At 46.5% G+C, this 21,809-nt stretch overlaps 2 protein-coding genes across 3 annotated transcripts in view; both read left to right on the top strand.

Annotated features, from left to right (window-relative positions):
• The window catches only part of LOC306817055 (uncharacterized protein), a 58,378-nt gene extending 47,340 nt beyond the window's left edge, over positions 1-11,038 (top strand). For both annotated transcript variants that reach the window (XM_079333619.1, XM_079333620.1), the window contains exons 12-17: positions 1,011-1,204; positions 2,426-2,496; positions 3,241-3,398; positions 4,655-4,799; positions 6,187-6,330; positions 6,437-11,038. In XM_079333619.1, coding sequence (XP_079189745.1) covers positions 1,011-1,204; positions 2,426-2,496; positions 3,241-3,398; positions 4,655-4,799; positions 6,187-6,330; positions 6,437-6,709 — 985 coding nt within the window. In that variant the 3' untranslated portion in view covers positions 6,710-11,038. The remainder of the gene's footprint in view (positions 1-1,010; positions 1,205-2,425; positions 2,497-3,240; positions 3,399-4,654; positions 4,800-6,186; positions 6,331-6,436) is intronic.
• Positions 11,039-11,679: 641 nt separating this feature from the next.
• Positions 11,680-21,492, top strand: LOC306817066 (inhibitor of nuclear factor kappa-B kinase subunit alpha-like). The gene is made up of 22 exons (XM_079333658.1): positions 11,680-11,794; positions 12,250-12,368; positions 13,223-13,317; positions 13,542-13,659; positions 14,109-14,178; positions 14,274-14,362; positions 14,455-14,544; positions 14,753-14,877; positions 15,180-15,287; positions 15,452-15,587; positions 16,416-16,610; positions 17,512-17,614; positions 17,715-17,838; positions 18,364-18,515; positions 18,654-18,715; positions 18,829-18,938; positions 19,037-19,086; positions 19,168-19,273; positions 19,381-19,528; positions 19,967-20,103; positions 20,250-20,349; positions 21,113-21,492. Exons 2-22 carry the CDS (start codon positions 12,264-12,266, stop codon positions 21,176-21,178), a joined length of 2,289 nt encoding a protein of 762 aa, XP_079189784.1. The 5' UTR covers positions 11,680-11,794; positions 12,250-12,263; the 3' UTR covers positions 21,179-21,492.
• Positions 21,493-21,809: the final 317 nt, after the last annotated feature.

Here is a 21,809-nt window from a genome sequence, read left to right as displayed (position 1 = left end):
AATCAGTCTGTGTTCTGATGGTTTAATGAGCTCATAACGTCGGTCTGCTTCGTTAGCAGCTAAAACCTGCACACACAATGATCTTCACTGTGTCTCCTCTTCTTGATCTGAATTATAGAATAGAATAGAATAGAATGTGTGTGCACAGAGATCCACACAAACGACAACAGCAGCTCTCATTCAGGTATATTTGCAGAGTTTGTGCAGAAGATTTTCATGAGGTTACATTTATCATAATTATTGTCTTTACTCTTTCGTCACTTCGGCTGAAGATTTACAATGAGACATGTTCCACCTGTTTTTGTCAATAAAGTTCCAATTTGAATACAAAACACATTTATATTGATGCAACGTGCAGAGCGAGTAAAAGGGATGAGCTTTTATTTTAAGTTTTGAGTTAAGTTTTGAGTTCTGCATAATTTGCGGTTACATCCTGGAGTGGTTGCAGGTTTGTTTCCCGCTCTCTATTGGTGCAAAAAAAACAAAAAAAAACAGCTAAAATGGGAAATAAGGTATTTAAATAAAATAAATTAAAGAAGCAATCACCGGATTTAAGAAATGTCAGATATAAAGAAATCGAGCAGCAGTGGAGCGTCGGGTGAAGACGCCGCTGTTTCTCAGCTCACAGCTGAAAGAGATGAATGATGGTGTCACTGTTCAGCTGCAGGAGAGAGAGAGAGGGGCGAGCGAAGCACGCACTTCAAGCTTTTAAAGACCGCTCCGTCCATTCACTGTCACTCCGGTTTCTCCCCGGAAACACAACGCTCTCGAAGCGTGTTGTGTAACAGCATCTCTGCCAGGACTCAGTATTACTCATCATGTGTGTGAGATGAACGTTTCAGCGAGCGTGTGAAATCTGCGGCCCTCCTGTCCTGTGCTGCTCTTGTGTAACGAGCACACGGACGGGGTGAATGACGGCGTGTTTATTCGCCCTCGCCAATGAGACGTGACCACATGAGCGGTGATCTCTCTCTGTGGCGTCTGATTCGGTTTTGTTTTTGTCTCTACAGGGACGAGGAAGAGCTGCGGAAGTCCTTCTCCGAGCTCGGGGACAGCCTGTGCGACTCCAACGCCTCCCGCTCCATGAAGCGGGTGGCCAGCAGCGAGAAGCCACTGGCGGATGAGGCGGAGCCTACAGGAGCGCTGCTGTACAAGAACGGGTTCCTGGTCCGCAAAGTCCACGCAGACTCCGACGGCAAGAGAAGTAGGAGTCACATCCCGAGTCGTCATTAAAATGTCTTTTCAAACTTCACAGATGAATAAACAACAACAACCAGCACATCTTGCAGTTCACATTAAAGGGTTAAACTCGAAAACAAAATGGCGTCTTGCGAGCTGCAGATCTCTGCGCCGCTGAACAGTGAAGGTCAGTCCAAGGGAGGACAAAAGGTGACATTTTGAGGGGCCTCAGCTCCGTGAAATTCCCTCTAACTCGATCTCCATTCACTCGTTATCTTCTGATTTGTGACGGGGAAACGAAAACAACCGACCGACCCGAAAACGACCTTTCAAAAACACCGTCGTTTTAAATTTCACACCAATTTTTTCACTCGTCAGCGATCAGAGCGAAACGAGACTGCGCTCCTGTGTCGGTGTGAAAACGACCTACAAGAGAGGACGACGCACAGAGGAGCTGGAGGTTCTTTCTGCGTGAACATTTTGACTGTGTATAAAGATGGACAGCGTGTCTCCGTCTTCTGTCGATGTGCAAAAGTGAAGCCAAAATCGACCTGCTTCAGAACATTTCCAGAGAATTTCCGGAGGATATCCTGCTGATCTGGTTGTTCGCACAGCGGTAGATTATGTCAGTCGGACAGGAAGGGGAGGAGTCTCCTCAGGCACGACCAAGTGGCGACCTCCGGATGGTCTCGATCGACCTCAGCTCCAGCTCTCAGCCTGTCGTCAGGTTGACTCAAAGTTAGACTGAAACAGGGTTCAAGAGCCTCCGGCGCCCCCTGCAGGAACAGACGGGTGGCGCCACTCAGGCTTCGTCCATTAATCTATACAGCCTACGACCGAGACATGGCGTTAAAAGAGCAACGTAGAAGTGGTGGGCGGAGCAAAAGTCCGCTATCATGCAATAATATTTGCCTTTATATACAGGCAAGGAAGAACACATGAAGGGGGCGGAGCTTATGACTTGTTCTGCAGCCAGTCAATAGGCGGAGCTCCACATGTCTTGGCTTCACTTTGAGGGAAGAAGTCACGTCGTCCATCTTTTTATGCCATTCACACTTTTGAATACGTGTCCGATACAGAATTCATTTTAATCTCGTGATATTCTTCAGGTTTATCTTTTGAGTTTTTTGCGTCTTTTTATTCCTAATGTTTGGAGATTGAGTCGACCTTCCTTTCGATGCCCGACGCTGTAAGTGTGTGAGTGACTTCCAGTCCAGCTGTTAACAACGTCTTCTCCTCCTCACAGCGCCGCGAGGGAAGCGAGGCTGGAAGACTTTCTACGCCATCCTAAAAGGACTCATTCTCTACCTGCAGAAAGTGAGTCGCCCGCATCACCACATCATCACCTTTTTTTATTTTATTTTTTTAATGTCACACGTGCAGATTTCTGTTGCAAAAAAGCGTGAGAAGCATTAAGTAACCGCTGCTGCTTGATATTCATTATTCAACCTTTACAATAACAGCCGACCACATCTCCATAAGCTTTCTGCTCATCGTGCACGGAGGATGAATCTTTTGTCTCCTGTGAAACATTAGATTTATTCTTCGGTGTATCGTGACACCTGCTCACACGCAGTCGTCTAAATCTCTGTTTATTGGGTCTGTTTCCTGTTTACTTGTTTAAAAGCGTGCTCTGGCAGGGCGTGCAGGACGATCAGCGGCGTCCTGGCACCGTGCAGAGGTCTGGCCGTGATGTGAGGAGACCTCTGCCAGCAGAGCCGGCCGCCAAGGCTCGAAAATAAAACAACAGCATCCATCAGCCGCATGTTGAAGCTTGTGCTCCTGAGTCTTGCTGACTCTGAGACCTTTGTGTGTGTTTTTTATTCTTCATCGTTATTGAAGCTCCTGTGAGGTGAGGCGGACGCTTTCTGCTCCTGGACACGGGGCCCCGACATGCCTGACTTTTATTGTTTTCTCGTTTGTTGCTCATATAAATTAAAATCTGCTCATCTTCGTCCTCCCACACTTCAGGTCTCGTTTTCCCGTCAGCTTGAATGTGAAGTTCCCAGAGTTTTAATCTTAGCACTCATCGTGTCCTATTTGTGATGATTGTGACTCCAGGGGGAGTACAGGCCCGACAAACAGCTCTCTGAGGAGGACCTGAAGAACGCCGTGTCCATCCATCACTCTCTGGCCATGAAGGCTTCAGACTACAGCAAGAGACCCAACGTGTTCTACCTGCGGACCGCCGACTGGAGGGTTTACCTCTTCCAGGCACCGTGAGTCCTTTATTTTAAAACTCGTATCTTTGTCCAAAATACACAACAGGGTCAAAAACATTTTTCCTCAAGCAGCGTCCTCCGGTGTTGAAAAATGAAGCCGATGCAAAAAAAAAAAAAGTCCTGCAGTTTTCCGAGGTGTCCTGTAGTTTTATTTCTTAAATAGATAATATTAAAGTGAATGCACAAAGACGTGACGAGGCAGTTCAGTTCAGTTTCACCCATATTTATGCAAAATGTAAAATCTTAATTCAAATTAAACAGGCGAGTCTTTTGATATTTTAACCTCTTCGTACAGTTGCAGACTGAAAAAAACAACTTGTACTCTTAAATTGAGCCTAATGGGGATTGACTCTCTTTTGGAGTCTGCCTCAAGTGGCCACTTGAGGAACTGCAGTGTTTGGAACATTTTTCTTTTTAACTCTAGAGGTTGCTGCTCGTGCTACAACGAGTGCGTGATGTTTCGTAAACTCGGCGGACAGAAACGTCCGGGCCCAGACGAGTATTCATCATCGAGTCTGAATTCAGAGGAGCAGAGTCATGCTCACCGTTTTGGAACGACAAAGTTCAACAATTGCACACGCCTGTTAAGCTGCCGTTGTCGACGCGTCGTTGAAGTCGCGTAGAAGCGAGGTAATCTGGCACCTGAGCACCAAAAACGTGGTCCACAAACACGCAGCTCCAGCTGTGAGCGGATGAGCTCACGCCGCGCAGCACACGGATCAATGCTGCCACGCACACGTCAAACACGCTGTTTATATTCACAGGCGAAGGTGGAGGTGTGCATGTGTGTGTGTGTGTGTGTGTCATCAGGATCCAGGAAGTGGCACATGAGTGGCCACATGTTTCAGCCCCCTGGAGGACAGGCTCTGTGCTCCAGTTGCAGCTTGCATTTGTCCCAGATACTGAACCCCTCTCCGTCTCTCCTTGATGTCCCGCTACCTCTCCTCCTCGCTCTCCATCGCTCCCTGGAGATTTAAGCCAGGCAGTCTGACTCAATCTCATATTTCTCCTGGGCCGCTAATAGGTCTGTTAGTGTAAAACAGGCTCTTTTCTCTCTTGCATTAATTGGCTGCAGAATCTGTTCTTTGTCAACAGCAGGGTTTCGTTTTCTGATAATGACTCCTTTGATGTTTTGAGCTCCTGCTGCGAGTGTGACAGAGGCTCTACTGTACGCCGCGTGTGTTTAAGAAGCGTTTTCTCTCGTGTGTGTGTGTGTGTGTGTGTGTGTGTGTGTGGTGATGATGATGTCACAGGAACGCGGAGCAGATGCAGTCCTGGATCACACGGATCAACACGGTGGCCGCCTTGTTTTCGTCTCCTCCTTTCCCGGCAGCCATCGGCTCCCAGAAGAAGTTCAGCCGGCCGCTGCTGCCGGGGACGATGTCCAAACAGACCGAGGTACGTATCGTTCACCCCGAGAGGAACCAAGTGGAGTGACATTTATCACGCACATTTAAAAAACTGAGCAAAGTTCAAGAAACGAGGAATTTACAGGCGACAACATTTAAAGAAATAAAAACAAAGAAAAGCTGAGAGGAACGGACCGTTAAGGACGAATGAAAACACAGTACATGTTGAGGCGGGACTTAAAGGAGTCCACAGAGGGGGCAGACCTGATGCTGGTCTGGTCCAGTTTGGGGGTTTTCACTGTAAAGGGACAACCTGTTGTAGCACTCCAGACCGGTCTCTAGACCCCCCTTTTTAAAGGTCTCGGCCTCTTCTGCGTATCACAAACATTTTATTGGTCTCGGGCTCCAGATTTTAAAATCAAGACCGCAACTGATATTTATGGTCTTGGTCTTGTCTCGGTCTGGGCGCTCTCCGGTCTTGGTCTCGGTTAGTGTGGTCTTGACTACAACACCACCGCCGGGATGTGTGTGTGTGTGTGATGATCTGATGGTCTAATAAGCACTAAGGAGGTCACAGGTGGATTCTGAAGCGTATTGAAGAGATGCTCGCACAGCTCCCAGACTGAACCTGGTTTGAGTGAAGTCCGGGACCCCCCCCTTTGAAACTCATCAGAACAAGTCAATAAAATGTGAAACCTGTTCTGTGAAACCTTTTTCAAACGAGGTCACACAGGCGGAGTCATTAGAATTTAATTTGATAAATAAACACAGAGGTGATATATGATTGAGGGGGGGGGGGGGGTTCGTTCTGCAGTGAAAGTGAAAACACATTAGCGTACTCTGTGGTTTTTTTAGCCTCCAGAAACAAACTGAGACCACGTGATCAAACGGTCTGAAAGCAGCTGAAGCTCTGGAGGAAGACGGCTGCAGCTCAGCTTTGTTAGAAGGAAACCTTTTTGTCCCTTGAATGGTCGAGGATGCAGCCGTCGGGTTAGCGTCACGTGTGATGAGTAAACAGGAACCTCGTCGTTTCTCCAAACTTGCCTGTCATGGCTTCGATTTCCTTTGAACTGGAAAAGAGAACTGAGAGGAGAGGCAGCAAAAAAAGGTGATTTTTAGGTGATTTCCTCTTTTTGTGAGCATCTGTGAAAAACCTGCCGAAGAAGCAGCGAGAGGAAATTTAGGGTAAATGAAAACAGCCGAGAGTTTAATTTAAAACAACAAAGGAGAGGAAGCAGAAGAGATGAGGCAGCCAAGCACAAACTCCAGGAAAGAAAACAAAACTGGGATAAGAAAGGCGACCGTAGGCTGGACACAGGAGGGGGGGGGGGGCTGAGGGAACGAGGTCAGTGAAGACGCCGTGTTTTGGCGTGCTGATGAGGTGGGAGAAGAGATTCGGTGAAAACTGATGATCAGTCCGACTCTGTGCCTCACAGGAGGAGCAGGTCAGATGTCATGAAGCTCGATTCAGAGGTCTCTCCACCGAGCTGACCGAGCTGCGATCCTACCCTCCTGACCGCAAGGTCAAAGGTCGGGAGCTGGAAGAGTACCGCCAGAAAGACGAGTATCTGGAGTTCGAGGTGAGCTGAGAGGAAAAGCAAATTGGAAAAATCAGTGAGGCGTGGAATCGTTTTCACAGTCCTGCAGCTGAATGTGTGTGTGTGTGTGTGTCTCCATCCTTCACAGAAAACACGCTACGGGACGTACGTGATGCTGCTGCGAGCTAAAATCCGGAGCGGCGAGGAGGACCTGTCTCTGTTCGAGTCGCAGCTGCTGGAGGATAACGGGCTGCAAAGAGCTCACTCCAGCCCCACGCTGCAGGACAGCAGCCAGGCCAGCCAGGTGAGCCAGGCCAGCAGCAGAGACGGAGGCACCAGCAGCAAAGCCAGCGCCTGCAGCGGCAGCAAACCCCGCCAGGAGGGACAGAGACACAGCTACAGACAGGCCGTCAAGAAGTGAGGCGGGGCGCGGGGCGCCGGGGAGCGGCGCAGCGTTGCACTGCCAGCGGCGGGCTGTCTCCCTGCAGCGGTTTTTATTTGAGATCCAGGAGGGTTTGGAGCTCTGCTTGAAGGGGGGGAGCAGGAGTGAGGGTCTACCCCCACAACCCTTCCCCCCGACCACGACGCCCCGACTCGGCACCCCGATCTTCCTCGTCTACCAGAGGAGGGCTGGGAAAACCCCGGCCAGGATGTTGGTGCGGGAGGTGGGAGGTCACAGGTGTGCAGAGATGAGGTGTCTTTGAGAGCCGGCTGCAGCAGCAGCAGCAGAGACGGAGATAAACACGGTGCTCACACTGAACAGCGGACAGGAAGCCAACATCCAGCATCCTTTACTTTTCTCCCCTTTTCTTCTTTCAAGGCACCTCTCCACTCAAACTTGTTCTCCCACCTTTATCTTGACTTTCATTCAGTTTTGGGACCAAACATTTTGAAAACATCCCATTTCTCAGACGACTGATTGTTTGTTCTCAGTTGGTTTTAAAGTGTAAAAGTTGACTTGACTTTGAAAGCGTCACCGGGTCTTAAAGGAGCCGTCACATTCCCAGCTCCTTTTTCTTTTTTTTCCCCGCCACATCCCTCGTGGTGTGTTCACATTCCACACAGGAGCAGGACATCACAGCTTTCAGCTCCTCTTCCACTGAAGACGGTGTGAAGACGGGGGACGATGGAAGTCGTGTCTGCAGGATACGACGTGACGAGCTGGTGCGCCTCCTCTCTCCTCGTCTCTCGATCACTGGCGCCCAATTAGAGGCGAAAAGCGTCAGTCGGAGTCGCTCCTGATTTAACTGCATCTTATCAAAAGGTTTAATTTTGGGGGGGTTTGCTCTACTTGAACACGCGATCTCTTTCTGCTTCTGTCCCGTGGTTGTGCTTCTGTTCTCTATTTCTTCTTGGCCGAGAGTTCGTTTTTTTTTTTTTTTTTTTTTTTTAGTGATCCGCATGCTTGCATCCAGCACAGCTTCTTTTTTTTTTAGGCCTTTTTTTCTGATTCGAGGGAAAAGTTCTTCTCTCTGGGGTCGTTTCTCTTCATGCCGGTGCCATAACCCAACATGTCTGTACTTATAGCCCCGCCCCCTCCCCTCCTCCCCCCATTTGACCACTCACCAGGCAGACCCTGAATGTTCTTGTTTTTCAATATTTTTACAGTATTTTACAGCCGTTTGTTGATGTTGAACCTTATTCCACCTGTGTATGTCGAAGTATACGATGAATATTGTAAAAGGAAATATGTTACCCATACTCTTTGTAAGCATCCAGGATATGTTGTATATAAAATGCACTGTTATATTGTAGGATATATGACGACAAAGTATATTTACAATATATTCAACACTTCATTGTGAAGAAGCGTTAGGTATGAGAGACGTGCTACACGCTAACTATCTGCTGTTCTTTTCTTACACGGTGGTGCGAAATCAGCACAGCGTGTGTCTGAGCCTGTCGGAGGTCCGTACATCACTTAAAGATGCTTTTGATGTTTTTGAAAGGACAGTCGAGGAGAAAGGTGTTAAAAAAAAATATATAAATTTAAAAAAAAAAGAGGAGGTTTTTCCAAAGATGGCGCATGGTTCGCTCTGAACTAGCATGATTTTAAAAGTCGGTTGAAACTGTGGAGCGAAATGCATGAACCGGGGAGAAGAGTGTAAAAGAGTGTGTTACAAGGTTTTTGGTAGCCATACACACCTCATGGCGTTGTCGATGTTTAACCATTTATCTACTCAGGCTTTTAACACCTTGACCAGCTGCAGAGTCAGTGTCTGGCCATTAGGGGGAGCTGTTCAGTTTTTTTCAGCCATACACATCTGAGCTGCACCTGCAGTGAATATGCATGACTCCGCCCACTCACCTGAGGCCGGGACGGGAACTGCAGGGCTGAAACCAGACGAGAGCTGTTTGAGTGAATAACTCGAGATGTCAAGTGTGTGTGTGCGTGTGTGTGTGTGTGTGTGTGTGTGTGTGTGTGAGTTTACACCTGAATGTGTGTGTGTGTGTGTGTGTGTCTTGCTGTTTGTGCATGCTGTGACTGTGCAGTTTTCGTGTTGTTTCTTCTTCATCCTTTCTGCTCTTTGAATCAGTTGAAGATATTTGAATATTCAGGCTCCGACGTCACGTTCTGTTGCAGTTCGGAGACATTTTCGTCCGACTTTCCAACAAAAAAAGCCAAACTAATCGAGTATTTCTCTCTTGCTGTGTGGAACAGAGAATCTTTAAGGTTTTAGGACTCAAAAAAAAAAAGTAATTCAAAGACACAATCACTGCCATGGTTCACTACTATTTTTGCCAAACGATGTTTGAAAATGAAAAAGAAAATCGTGTGAATCTGCAGCTTTTCTCATCTTTGTCACATCTCATGCTCGTTCTTCACTGTGTGCATATCGTTATCGTAGCTGCTCATGAGACTTTACATCACATCTCTGTGTTTTATTTATCATGTTTATAAAGTGTCCAAAGCGTCAGAGGGCGCACAGACTCATGTTAAAATCATTCATGGTCCACTGATGAGGACGCTGACGTCACGTGAATCCAAATATTAGATAAAAAGCACTTCTCACATTTCATCCAGGACTAACGAGCTGTAATTGAAGAGTTTTAAACTGTTGCCCTTTTTCTTTCAAAAATGTGAAAATAAACGTCACCAGCTGAGCCTCTGACAAGCACAGCCGACGCGCCCATGAAGCACAGATGTACAAAAAACAGGAACAAAGTCTAACCACCAGCTTTGAATGGACTCCTATGATTACTTTGTCTTTTACAGAGCACTTACGTTGTTTTCCACCTGCTGTTTTTAAAGTCAAGAATTAATTTCGAGCTTTAAGATCTTGTCTCTAAAATTAAAACCCTTCTGGGATTTCTGGGACATCATTGGTTCCCAATCTGGGATCCGGGGGTTCCTGAGGGGACGCCAAAACTCACGTGGCCAAAGTAAATGAAACCATGAAAACACACGAACCGGATCGATTTATAAGAATGTGTGTGGTCTCATTCTGGCCCTTTTTGGATTTCATAAGAGCTGCAGCTGTTAGTCGACCAAAAACAAAAAGGATCTGCACGGATTCGATAACTTTGAGGACGTTTTTTAAAAGCGGAAATGCCAATAATCAAATGTGAACCATCACTGATAAAACTTCACAAGTACTGGAGAAAATATCCAGCTGATTTAACGACAATAAAAAAATCACACTGATTGGATTTTAAAGCTTTATTAAAACCGGAAACTGAAATAAAAACCAGCAACAGAGCTTGTTGATCGATAAGTAGGTCAAAGGTCAATCAATTGGAGAATTTTTTTTCTTGTGATTTTTTTTTTGGCCATTTTCTACTCATTAAGTCACATTTTTGCTGGTTCCAGCTTTTTCAACGTGAGGAAATGCTTGTTTACATTAAAGCAGTAGTATTATTGTCTTTTTAAAGGCTAATCTATGAATGAAGTGAAAATAACCTGCAGGTTGAGAAAACAGATGAAGGCGTGTCTGCATCAAATCACCTCCAGATAGAGAGATAACCTAACCTGACAGCATGTGATGAGATATTCTGGGCACAGGCTCCGTACAGTATGGATGGATGTAGTACATAAAGGGAGGCAGCTCCACCTTGACAGAGTCTCAGAGGTCCCCCCCCCCCCCCCCATCATGTGTTGCCTCCACTCCCTTACATCAAAGAGCAGCTGCAGGATCTCCATGGCGCTGGTTAGCTTGAATGTACGTCTGGTTCCCCTCTCAAGGGTTTCTGCGATGCTCGTGTGAAAGTCACCCTGCGGTTCTGCGTGTGCACGGCTGCAGGCTTCACCTCGGTTAAAGCCGAAGTGCCTGTGTGCAGCCGTCTGGACAAAATGTTCTGTCCATCCAGAAGCCTCATTTCTGAATGTAAATAAAGCATGAGATGTTATGGCCTGCGTTCATTTATAATATGGTTAGAGTATTACATGAAGGGTTAATATAGGAAGTAGGTCGACATATTTTCCCCCTCTGTCCTTGAGCTCAAGGTCATTTTTGTTGTTTTTGTTTTGAGTTTATTTCAATGTGAATGAAGGAATATTTAAAGCAGTCGTTGTTTTGGAGACTCAAACTAATCTTTTTACACGTATACAAGTTCTGATCCAATGTGTCTCAGTGTTTTGTTTTTGTTTTATGACTGGTGCAGGTTCAGAGAGGCAATGTTCATTTGATGCTCCACACACACACTGAGCTACATGTGTCACTGCCTTGTTTTAAACTCACCAAGGGAAATGTTGTTTGTGAGCTTCTTTATGGGAGGTGGAAGATGAAAATAAAAGTGTTTTGGAAGCTTGCCTGCGTCTCCACATTATTGTGTCCGATAGAGAAATTAGCAATAACACTTTGATTTATGAAGAACTGTTTCCACAGTCGAGAATAAGAAAGAGAAATCTCATCAATCAAGTCAGTCACATCGCAAAGCAAACGTCTGTTACCACGCAAGTGATCATATAAATACACAAACAAATAAACAAAATGGCCCCTCTCTAAATGTGGACACTTTCTTTACAATGCACAATCATTGACTAGATAATTACTTAGGTAAATAATCAATGTAGGGTGTATTTTCTTTTTAATTGACACTAGGAGCACATCTTTGCTTTGAGTCCCTACTGTTAGAATAATCATGTTTATTTCAGCACTACTTTGAACAAAATAATGTTCACAATGGTTTAAAAACACATGCATATTCATACCTGTACATTTTTATTTAAATTAAATCAAAACAATTGTATTGATCTGTCGTGCTAAAATAAAAAACAGCTTAGACCAAGTTTGTTTACCTGGCCATAAAAAAAACTTGGCAGTCATTTTTTTTCTGCGTTGCCTTGACAACAGTCGGTGTTTTCCCTCGATTCGTTTTTTTCTTCCTCGCTTCGTTTTCTACGAACGCAGCCGGTGTGCGTGATGACGTCACGCAGGAAAGTACACACTGGTCACGTCGCCTTGCGTTGTGTTGTGGACCCGAAAACAACAAGACAAGTCAGCGGGACCAAAAAACGCATTTCCAGCGGAGGGAACAGCTCATGTCACTGTCACAGAAATAAGAAGTAAGTCTCTAAACTTACTCTCCTGGACGGTCGCCATGACAACGTCAGTTTAAAGCGGCGTCGAAGCCTTTCATTTCCGAACGTTCGAGAAAAAGAAACGTCAACGGTCACGTCTTTTTCCTGGAAGCTGAGCTGCTGTTAGCTAGACTGTTAGCCAAATAACAAACATTGAGCTATGTTTTCATGCTTATTCTCTTATGTTTGACAAGTCGAGTCGACACAAATACACAAGCCACTTGTGTCACGTCTTCTGTGTGACCCTAATGTGTTTAAATCGCTGTAACCTGACGTTAGCCAGGCATCTGTTCCAGGATGTAGCCACATCCCTCGCTTCGTGATTAGCTGCTTCTTAACTGTCCTTACGTTCGTATAAGTAAATCTCCTGTGCGTTTACACAGTTTGTATTGATTCTAAGTGAATTAATTGTGTTTTTGTTACGTCACACTCTGGTTCAGCTTTCGTCTGAACAATGGAGAAACCTCCCTTCAGGCAGAGCCAAAACTGCGGAGACTGGGAGCTGAAGGAGAGGCTGGGCATGGGCGGTTTTGCTCATGTTTACCTCTATCAACATCGTGTGAGTAAAAGACAGATGATTGCCTGACACCACACTTCATTTAGAAGAAGAAGAAGAAGAAGACGAGGGTTTTAAAGGAAGACAAAGTCATTCCCAATCTTTTTTTTTTGACCCCATTATGGCATCCAAAGCACATACAGCTATTTACTTGAATTAAAGGGGACTCATTATCCCCCTTTTCCACCTGTTTTCAAACAACCCCCCTGTGCTCTAAATAAAACATCTGTGCTGTGCTTTGGTTTAGAATATAACATGAATCAAGCACCAGAGGAGGTTTGTGACCCTGTAGAAACCAGCTCTCTCAGAACGGTCTGTTTTGGTGTATGTCTCTTTAAATATGATAAGCCCCGCCCCCCTGAGTTTTCCCAGTAGACTTCACTCCTCTGTAGAGACAATAAAAATGGCAGACATGCGCAAAAGCAGATCAAACTCTGCAAGTTTCATGTTTTGTCATTGGCCCTGGACCACAGTAGCCCGTGTTCAATATATTGTAATACAAAACATTGACATTTCTCCACTAATGCATGTCCACAGGTCCTGTTTGTGTCTCTCAATAACAGAGTTTCACATAATAACATAACATAATTTCCCTCAGGGATTAATAAAGTATTTCAGAAAACATGGAAGGTTACACCACGCTGTGTAAAAGAGCTTTGAGGAGTCAGAAGATTAGAAAAGAAATCACAAGTACATTTACACCCCCCCTCCTTCTGGAAATAAGTGCTGTATTTGTCTAGACAGTTTAAAAAGACACACGAGGAAATGCTCCACCAAAGCTAAACCAAAACTGCTATTTCTGTTGTACGCTTTTATGTGCTGGTAAAACAATGGAATTTCTGTTGTCTGTTTTACAGGAAACAAAAGAAAAGCTAGCTGTGAAAATGTGCCGTCTGGAGCTGACACCCAGAAACAAGGATAGATGGAAGCGAGAAATCCAGATCATGAAAAAGTTAGACTCGTTTTCTCAACACTTTTTCACTTTTTGGAGTCAGAAGAATTTTACGGATGTATGTCCTGATATCCTGACAGAACTTATGACCCGCTGTCATGTTTCTGATTTACAAAACTGTAGCCGCATCCTTCCTGTTGATTTTCATAAGGCATCTGTAGCAGGAGATGACTGTGCATTATTTGAGTAATTAAATAGCAATGTGCTCCTTCCCTCTCACTCAGGTTGAATCACATTAATGTCGTGACAGCCCGAGACGTCCCTGAGGAAATGATGCAGATAGCGTTAAACGATCTTCCACTGTTGGCCATGGAGTATTGCTCGAGGGGGGACCTGAGGAAGGTGAGGGGCTCGAAGGAAGCAGCCGTTCACAACCGTTTTTCCTTGGAGCCATCTGCATAATTGTATCTAAGCTGAGGATCCACAAGAAAGAAGAGTGATACAGAATCAACATACATTTAAACGGTCATCATTTACAGTTAAAGGGTGGCCAGTGGCTAATATAAATCCACCACATTACAATCCTCAGAATGATATCTTGAATATGAGTTGAGGGGCTGCTTCCTCCAAGCGGGCAGCCCTGGTTCTAGTCCGACCAGTGGCTGCTTTCTTTGGCCGCTCTCTGCTGCAACAGCTCTCACCTCATTACAAACAATTGAAGAAAAAAACCTGCTGGTACTTCGGAAAAAATGGGGAAAAAAAGCTCGGTGGACACAAAGCCGAAGGCAGCTATTTCTCATACAGACTATAAAGTTCATCCTCAGAATATCAAACTTGTGTTTGGATTACAGATGCTGAGCAAACCTGAAAACTGCTGCGGTCTGAAGGAGAGTGAGGTTCTCTCGTTACTCAACGACGTTGGTACGTCCACTCTTTATCAATGTGCAGTTTTTCTCATTAAGAAATGTCTCCTTAAGAACATCATCATTCAGTTGAATCACAATCTTCTCTTCCAGGATCTGGTATCCAGTATCTGCATGAAAACAAGATCATACACAGAGACCTTAAACCTGAAAACATCGTGCTGCAGGAAATCAACGGGAAGGTGAACAACCTCGTCTGGATTTGACACCTTTCTGCTTTTCTTTGAAATGTAAAGAATCCGTCTCACTTTTCTATATTCCTCTTCTTCGACAGCTGGTTCACAAAATCATTGACCTGGGCTATGCCAAAGACCTGGACCAGGGCAGTCTGTGCACCTCCTTTGTAGGCACGCTTCAGTACCTGGTAAGCAAACGAGTCATTCATTTCTTGCCCTCGGATGCACCTCGCTTTATTCAATCTGTCGCTCAAACCGAGTATGGATTGAAATGCTTCAGTCTTTTATTTATGTGTTTTGTCAACGGAAAAGAAGATATGGAATAATGATTTTTAAAAAGCTCTGTAGTTGTGGATCCATTACATCGTGTTGAAACGCTCTGTTCTCTCTCTGCAGGCCCCGGAGCTGTTTGAGAACCAGCCGTACACCGTCACCGTGGACTACTGGAGCTTTGGCACCATGATCTTTGAATGCAGCTGTGGTTTTCGTCCGTTCCTGCACAACCTGCAGCCTGTGCAGTGGTAAGACGACCTGAATTAAAGCACCGAGTACACCCGAGCCCTTCCAGAGAGGGGGCGTGGTCAGACACAGCTCATTTACATATTTAAAGCTACAGACACAGAAACGGCCTGTTCTGAGCAGGGCTGAAATAGAGGGGTTTATAGACATGATCAAATACAGGATCAGAGTGGATTTACAACAACACACTTCACACACATGATGAAGAGGAGCTCTGACACTGATTTCACCAGAAGAGAAGGAGAATAAAATAACCATTAAATCTTGTCATGGTGTTATTTTCAAGTCTTCTTCTGATTTAAAGGGCGAGCAAAGTGAAAAATAAGGGTCCAAAAGACATCATGGCTGTTGAGGATCTGAACGGAGAAGTCAAGTTCTCCACACACCTCCCTTACCCGAACAACCTCAGCAGGTGAGCAGCCGGTGCACGCTAAAAATACATCACTTCACTCATCACGTTGTTCTTCACTGGTATCTCATTTTGAAAGCAGAATGGACTCGAGCCGCAGCCTTTATGCTCCCAAGCATCCGCTGCCAACTTCCCTCCTTGAACAGGTTTTAATTGCTGTTTTACAGGACTCTGCTGGAGCAGATGGAGTCTCTGCTGCAGCTGATGTTGACGTGGGATCCGGTCCAAAGAGGAGGACAAACCAAAGGCGAGACCAGGAAACCGATGTGCTTCGAAGTGCTGGAGCAGATTCTGAGTATGAAGGTGAGAGGCTGGCTTTCTTTTTTTTTTTTTAAGTGTCGTTTCCTCTGAAGATCACTGATTGCTTTAGAGTTCGTATCTGAATCTGGGTCAAGTTGCATTTACGTAATACTCCTTTAACTGATTGCTTTCACTTCAGATGCAGAGAAATGCTGATTGCTCGTCCGTCTGAAACGTGTACATATCTAACTTCCTGTTCATATAAGCAAACCAAAATGTTTGATCACGAGGAGCTTTATGTTTGCTTTGTTCAAACTCGTCATTATTCCCTCATATTTCTGATTATTGGTCTTTAGGATCACTTATCCACTCTAATCCTCCAGCCTGAGCTGTGCTTAATCTTTCTTAGATTGTTGACTTTCACAAAGTGTCATTAAGAAATGACAGAGGAGCGATCCGCACGCCAGTACAACGAGTTATCACCCAATGAGTAGCACACCTGAGCGGGTATCTGCTCTGAGAAGTACTCCCATCATAACCTGCCTCACCCTGGCCGAGCTCCACAAAGCTACTTTACATTACAAGTAGCTGTGGGAGGCTTATTGTCATGTGACTCATGGAGACTGCTCGTGCCAATTTAAACGCTTGTATCACCAAATTGTAAGATTATCGCACTTCGCTGCTCCTCTGTCAGTCGCACTGATGATTGTCAAGCGAGCACTTTTTCTTTGAGGACTTGTGACAAAAGTAGAATCAGTAGAAAAGCAGAATATTCACACTTGACCTTTGACCTGCAGTAAAACAACAAAACAAATCTGCATGTCAGGAGTGGAGGATTTATTTCTGCAGAGAGGACTTTGATCAAACTGTTTTTGACCTGTTCCGGTCCAGGTGGTCCACATCCTGAACATGGCCACGGCCCAGGTCCACTCCTTCCAGCTGACCCCCGACGAAAGCCTCCACAGTCTGCAGAAACGCATCGAGGCCGAGACGAAGATCGAAGTGGTGAACCAGGAGCTGCTGCAGGAGACGGGAGTGTCGCTGGATCCCAGGAAGCCCGCTGCGCAGTGTGTCCTCGATGGAGTGGTGAGACGACCAAACAGCTTTAAGTCTGATCAGACGCAAACAGGGGCTGACAGGAAGTGACCACAGGGGCTGACAGGAAGTGACCACAGGGGCTGACAGGAAATGACCATAGGGGCTGACAGGAAGTGACCACAGGGGCTGACAGGAAGTGACCACAGGGGCTGACAGGAAGTGACCAGAAGCAGCTGTTCTTGAGTGCTCTAATAAACATCAAAACCATCCTTAATAAGACACCATCAAACAAAACCATCAGCGTCATCCTGTTGGGAGTTGGATGACGCTGATGGGTTGGGAGTTTGGGAGTGTGGGAGTTTGTTCGACCACCGGGGGGCGACAGAGCAGAAGAGTCTCGTTAAGGTCTTAGGAACCTGCTGTGACGGCTGGATCAGACCTTTGATTGGCTGAGCATAGTGGGCGGGAGGGGGAGTGTAGACCTGGATGATAGGATAGAAAAGTATTGAACACATTAATAAACTCCTTCTCTCCTGTCGACAGAACGAAATCAGCTCAAACTGGGATCTGATGTTTCTCTTTACATTAAGACTCGGAGTCCAAAGACTCGAGAGAAGGTCTTAAGTGGTTTTTGCAAGATCCCCAAATGAGAGTGAAAGCCCGTCCTCTGTGTCGTCTTGCTGATAGAGCAAACGTTAACGTCTCCCACTGGAACATTTACAAAGAGTAGTGGGTGTGTAGAGAACGTGTCTTGTTGCTCGGGAAGCAATAATGAAGGAGAAGAAGGCTGCATGTGCATATTACCACTCTCTCTCTCTCACACACACACACACACACACACACACACACACACAGTCGGTGGATGTGTGTTCAGGGACTCGTTCGTTCTCCTCTGGGTGACAGGAAAAGAGTTCTCCTGTAAGTGATGCTTGTATTGTGTCCTGTGCAGAGAGGCTGGGACAGCTACATCGTCTACCTGTTTGACAGGAGCATCACCAAGTACTCCGGGCCGTTCAGCGCCAGACAGCTGCCCGACAAAGTCAACACCATCGGTGAGTTCCTCTCCCGTGTTCCCCGCAGGTCCCGACACCTCGATCTTACCCGTCTCCTTTCCGTTTGAACACTTTGTGTGTTTTTTTTTAACCTCTCTAGTGCAAGAAGCCAAGACTCAGCTGCCCCTGGTGGCGCTGAAGAAGGTTTGGGGTGAAGCCGTGAGCTACATCTGCGGCCTAAAAGACGACTACAGCAGACTGTTCCAAGGACAAAGAGCTGCTATGTGAGTCACTTTATAAACATCTGTGGGCTGCTCCTTTAAAAACATAAAGGTGCCATGTGATTGGAGGAGGAGGGGTTGTTTGTTTTTTAATTATGACTACAAATCAGGGATGTGTCTCTTCTACGTGGGAGCTCTGAGACTTATTAAAAAGGGTTGAAAAGAGTATGTGACCTTTAAAAATGTTGGTTGTAGTTTCCTAGAATAAGAAAGGTTTAGATTTTTTGATGAAGGCCGAGCTGATTTTTATCTGCACTGCAAACAAGCTGCAGAGATCCTGTTTGTGCTTTTGTGTGTTTGCAGGCGCATTATCTCTCTTTCACCTGCACTAATCTGTCTATTCTTATCGTGGGCACATTTTATGCCTCCTGAGTTTATCGCGTCATTTAGTATCGCACCAAGAAGCTCCAGCTGCTCTCCGGGCTGCTCACCTGTAAGAGGAGGCTCTTTTATCAGGCGACCAGCCGGAACCCGCAGCACTCCGGCCTCTGTCAAACACTTCACGCTCTCTGCTTCGTTCCTCTCCAGGTTGAGCCTCCTGCGCTACAACACCAACCTGACCAGGTGTAAGAACAGCATGTTCGGCTTCTCTCAGCAGCTCAAAGCCAAGCTGGACTTCTTCAAGAGCAGCATCCAGTACGACCTGGAGAAGTACAGCGATCAGATGCACTACGGCATATGTGAGTGTGCACCGGCAGCTGTTTGTTTTCCCTCCGTGCGAGACCCTCACAGGGAACATTTACATACGGGCGTGTTTTTATAGCGCCGGGCAGGATGGTGTTTGTTTTGACGAGCTGTGTGTGTGTGTTTGTCTGCAGCCTCGGAGAAGATGCTGAAAGCCTGGCAGGAGAACGAGGAGAGGGCCGCCGCGTTCGCACAGGTAATGAATGTTTTCACAGCAAATATTTGGTCTTTGAGACGAGCTTCACATTCGTCAGTGTGGAGGCCAGACGCTCGCAGTGCTTCGCAGTGATTCCTCGGTTTGTCCTGCAGGTGGCAGAGGTGAGCCACCTGGACGACGAGATCATGGCTCTGCACTCGGAGATCGTGGAGCTTCAGAGGAGTCCGTACGCTCGTCGCCAAGGGGACAAGATGGAACAGCTGTGAGTGTTTACGGGGTTACACCCTGCAAAATGTCATCAACGCAAACAAAAGGAGAAGAAGACAGACGTTCATATCTAACGTGTTTATCTTCTTGCAGAGAAGACAAGGCGATCGAGCTTTACAGGCAGCTGAAGATGAAATGTAAATGTAAGAGTCATTGAATTCTCCGTCACACGTGGTCGTTTACTCTCCCCGAGTTAAATCGTTTATCTGCCGCTCTTCTCTCAGCGCCTGAGCCCGATGTGAGCAGTGACAGCTCTGAGATGGTGAAGGCGATCATTCAAACCGTCCAGAACCAGGACAAGGTCCTCAAAGACCTCTACACCCACCTCAGGTTCGGATATGAAAAAAACAAAACAAACCCCCCCCCCCCCCCCACGTCCTGCGAAGAGACACACACGTCTCACACACTTGTCTTGTTTACGTCTCGACTCCTGACAGTAAGATCCTGATCAGCAAGCAGAAGATCATCGACTTGTTTCCTCGCATAGAGAAAACTCTGGAGAACATTAAAGACGCCGACAACACGGTGATGCAGATGCAGATCAAGAGACAGAGAGAGTTCTGGCATTTACTGAAGATCGCCTGCGTGAGTCTCCCTCTGTGTGTGTGTGTGTGTGTGTGGCTTAAGGCTCGGGAATAATTAAGTGAAACGTCATAAAAACGTTGTGTACTGGTTTGCAGCTACTCACAGTGATTGATTCCTGGAGGATTTAATCTTTATTAACTGTTTAAATTATTATTCCACAAAATGTCATAAGATTTATCTGAAGGTCCTGAAGACACGGCCGCGACTTCACGCGGCTGGATTTACGAGAGCAGCAGTCCGAAACTGTAAAAGATTCCGATTGTTGTCTCGTTAGAGAAATGAAAAACTTCATTCTGTGTGGAAACATGAAGTCATGGCGAGGTCGGCTCTGGATCACAGAGGGAGGATGTGGCGCTCTCATTCGTGTGCGTAACCCTAACGACACGTGTGAGCTGTCGGTGCGTGTGCCAAACGTTTCTCTCTCTTTCGCTCTTCAAGGCTCAAAACTCGACGAGGAGCTCGATAGCAGCGAGTCCCGAGTCGTCCAACCTGCTGCAGGTGTCTCAGTGGTCGCAGTCGGCACAACCGGTCAGCTCCCCGCATCCGCTCACATCCCTCCCCGGGCCGAACGACAGGTAACCCCCCCCCCACACACACACACACCTGAACACTAACACTTCCTGAAGTGTCCTTGAATGAGTCAAACAGGGGACCGTGACGAAGGATCTATTCTGTCCAACGTGAACACGCTGATGAATCGTGCTCTCTGTGTTCTCTTCAGTGACGCTGCGCCGCGGCTGCTGCAGGAGAACCAGAAGTACCTCAGTCAGCTGACCAGCCTGATGCAGGAGGCGGCTGACGATCACACCAAGAGCATCGTGGTGAGTTTGTTTGTTCGTCCGTCCACGAACCGTCCAAATCGTGAGAAAAGTCCCATCGTCTCCGTCTTCGGCCCGCTCCACTTTTTTACACCTGGAGCCCGTTTTAAGTCTCCGTCTGAGTTCACTCACCTTCAGCTGAGTTTCTGCTTCCAGATCAGCTGATTGCAGTTTCGCTCACTCGATGTTCAGAGAAACGCACATCGTCATACGAACACGCGGTTACCACGGCAACGGACTCAGAGCTAAAGTCACCTCTCACCCCCCGTTGGACCCGACTTGATGCTGCGTTCAGGCGCAGCTCAAGGTGGTCGCAGTTTCCGAGTTGGGAAGCCGTTCTTATTCCGTGAGTTCAGTTCAGGAAGTCTGAATGTTGGAACAACGGCAGCAAAACGGCCGCGGACGCTACGAACAGGAAGTGTGAGCGTCTCTGTCGTAAGAGACTTAAATTCATCCTCACGTTAACAGAACCGTCGTCACACGAGGACAAAAACATGTTCTGACCTCATTCTTCTTTACAACTCGGAAACTCGCTTTTCCCATGTTTCTGACGCCGCATGAATGCACCACATGTTTCTCCTCTGTCTCTCCTCTGATGTTTGCTCCGTTAATAATATCTTAAAGTTGAAACTTCCATATCAAAAAATGTTTTCACAAAGACGTTAAATGTTTTCTTCCTTTGATGCAGGAATCACATTTTTACCTCCTCGAGCTTGTTTAAAGATTTCTACTCTTAACACCTCCCTGTTTTTTTTTTCCTCTCAAGGACCAAGACTGGAGCTGGACGAAATACGAAACTTTATCGACAAAATTAAAAAAGAGAAACGCGTGAAGCCGCTCGTGTCCCCCCCCCCCCCCCGAGTAACACTAAAGACTGTCAGCTGATCAGAGCCACGTACAGACGTACCTGGACTCCATGTTCTCCTGACCACTCTCCGGATCTTCTTTTTGGGGGGGGTGGAGGGGGGGTCGATGGCGTGCACTCCTCTAGTCTAACATGGTGGACATATTACATGTCACCAGCTTCATTATTCATAAAACTCTTTTTGTAAAACGAGCAAACTGTAGCAGCAGACGTCTGCGGGTGATGGATTAAACACGAGACTTAAAAGGTAAACAGGATGTGGTCGGGGGGGGGGGGGGGGGGGGAGAGATTACAATCAAGCAAACAGCACTTTGATACTCCCACGTATCCTCTCTGTTGTTCCACACCAAATTCTCCAGGCTGCCGAAACTGTGGCAGGATTTCCAGACGAGGCAGAATCTGTCGTTTTCACTCGTAATCAGTTTGAGGAATCAGATTCTGCGTCCGTCCGTTTTGTTTCTCTCAAATGAAGAGTCCTGCGTCCCAGAGACGGAGCGGGTCGGATGTTAGAGCGCCAGGTGTTCCCGCGTGAGGCTCGAGCTGCGTTCACGTCATATAGAGTCAAAGATGCATCGGGACCTCCAGGTCGCCTCGTGAT

Source organism: Symphodus melops (assembly GCF_947650265.1).
Source record: "Symphodus melops genome assembly, chromosome: 21".
Lineage (NCBI taxonomy): Eukaryota > Metazoa > Chordata > Actinopteri > Labriformes > Labridae > Symphodus > Symphodus melops.
Note: the sequence above shows the minus strand (reverse complement) of the source record. Positions and strands in the feature narration are given on the sequence as shown.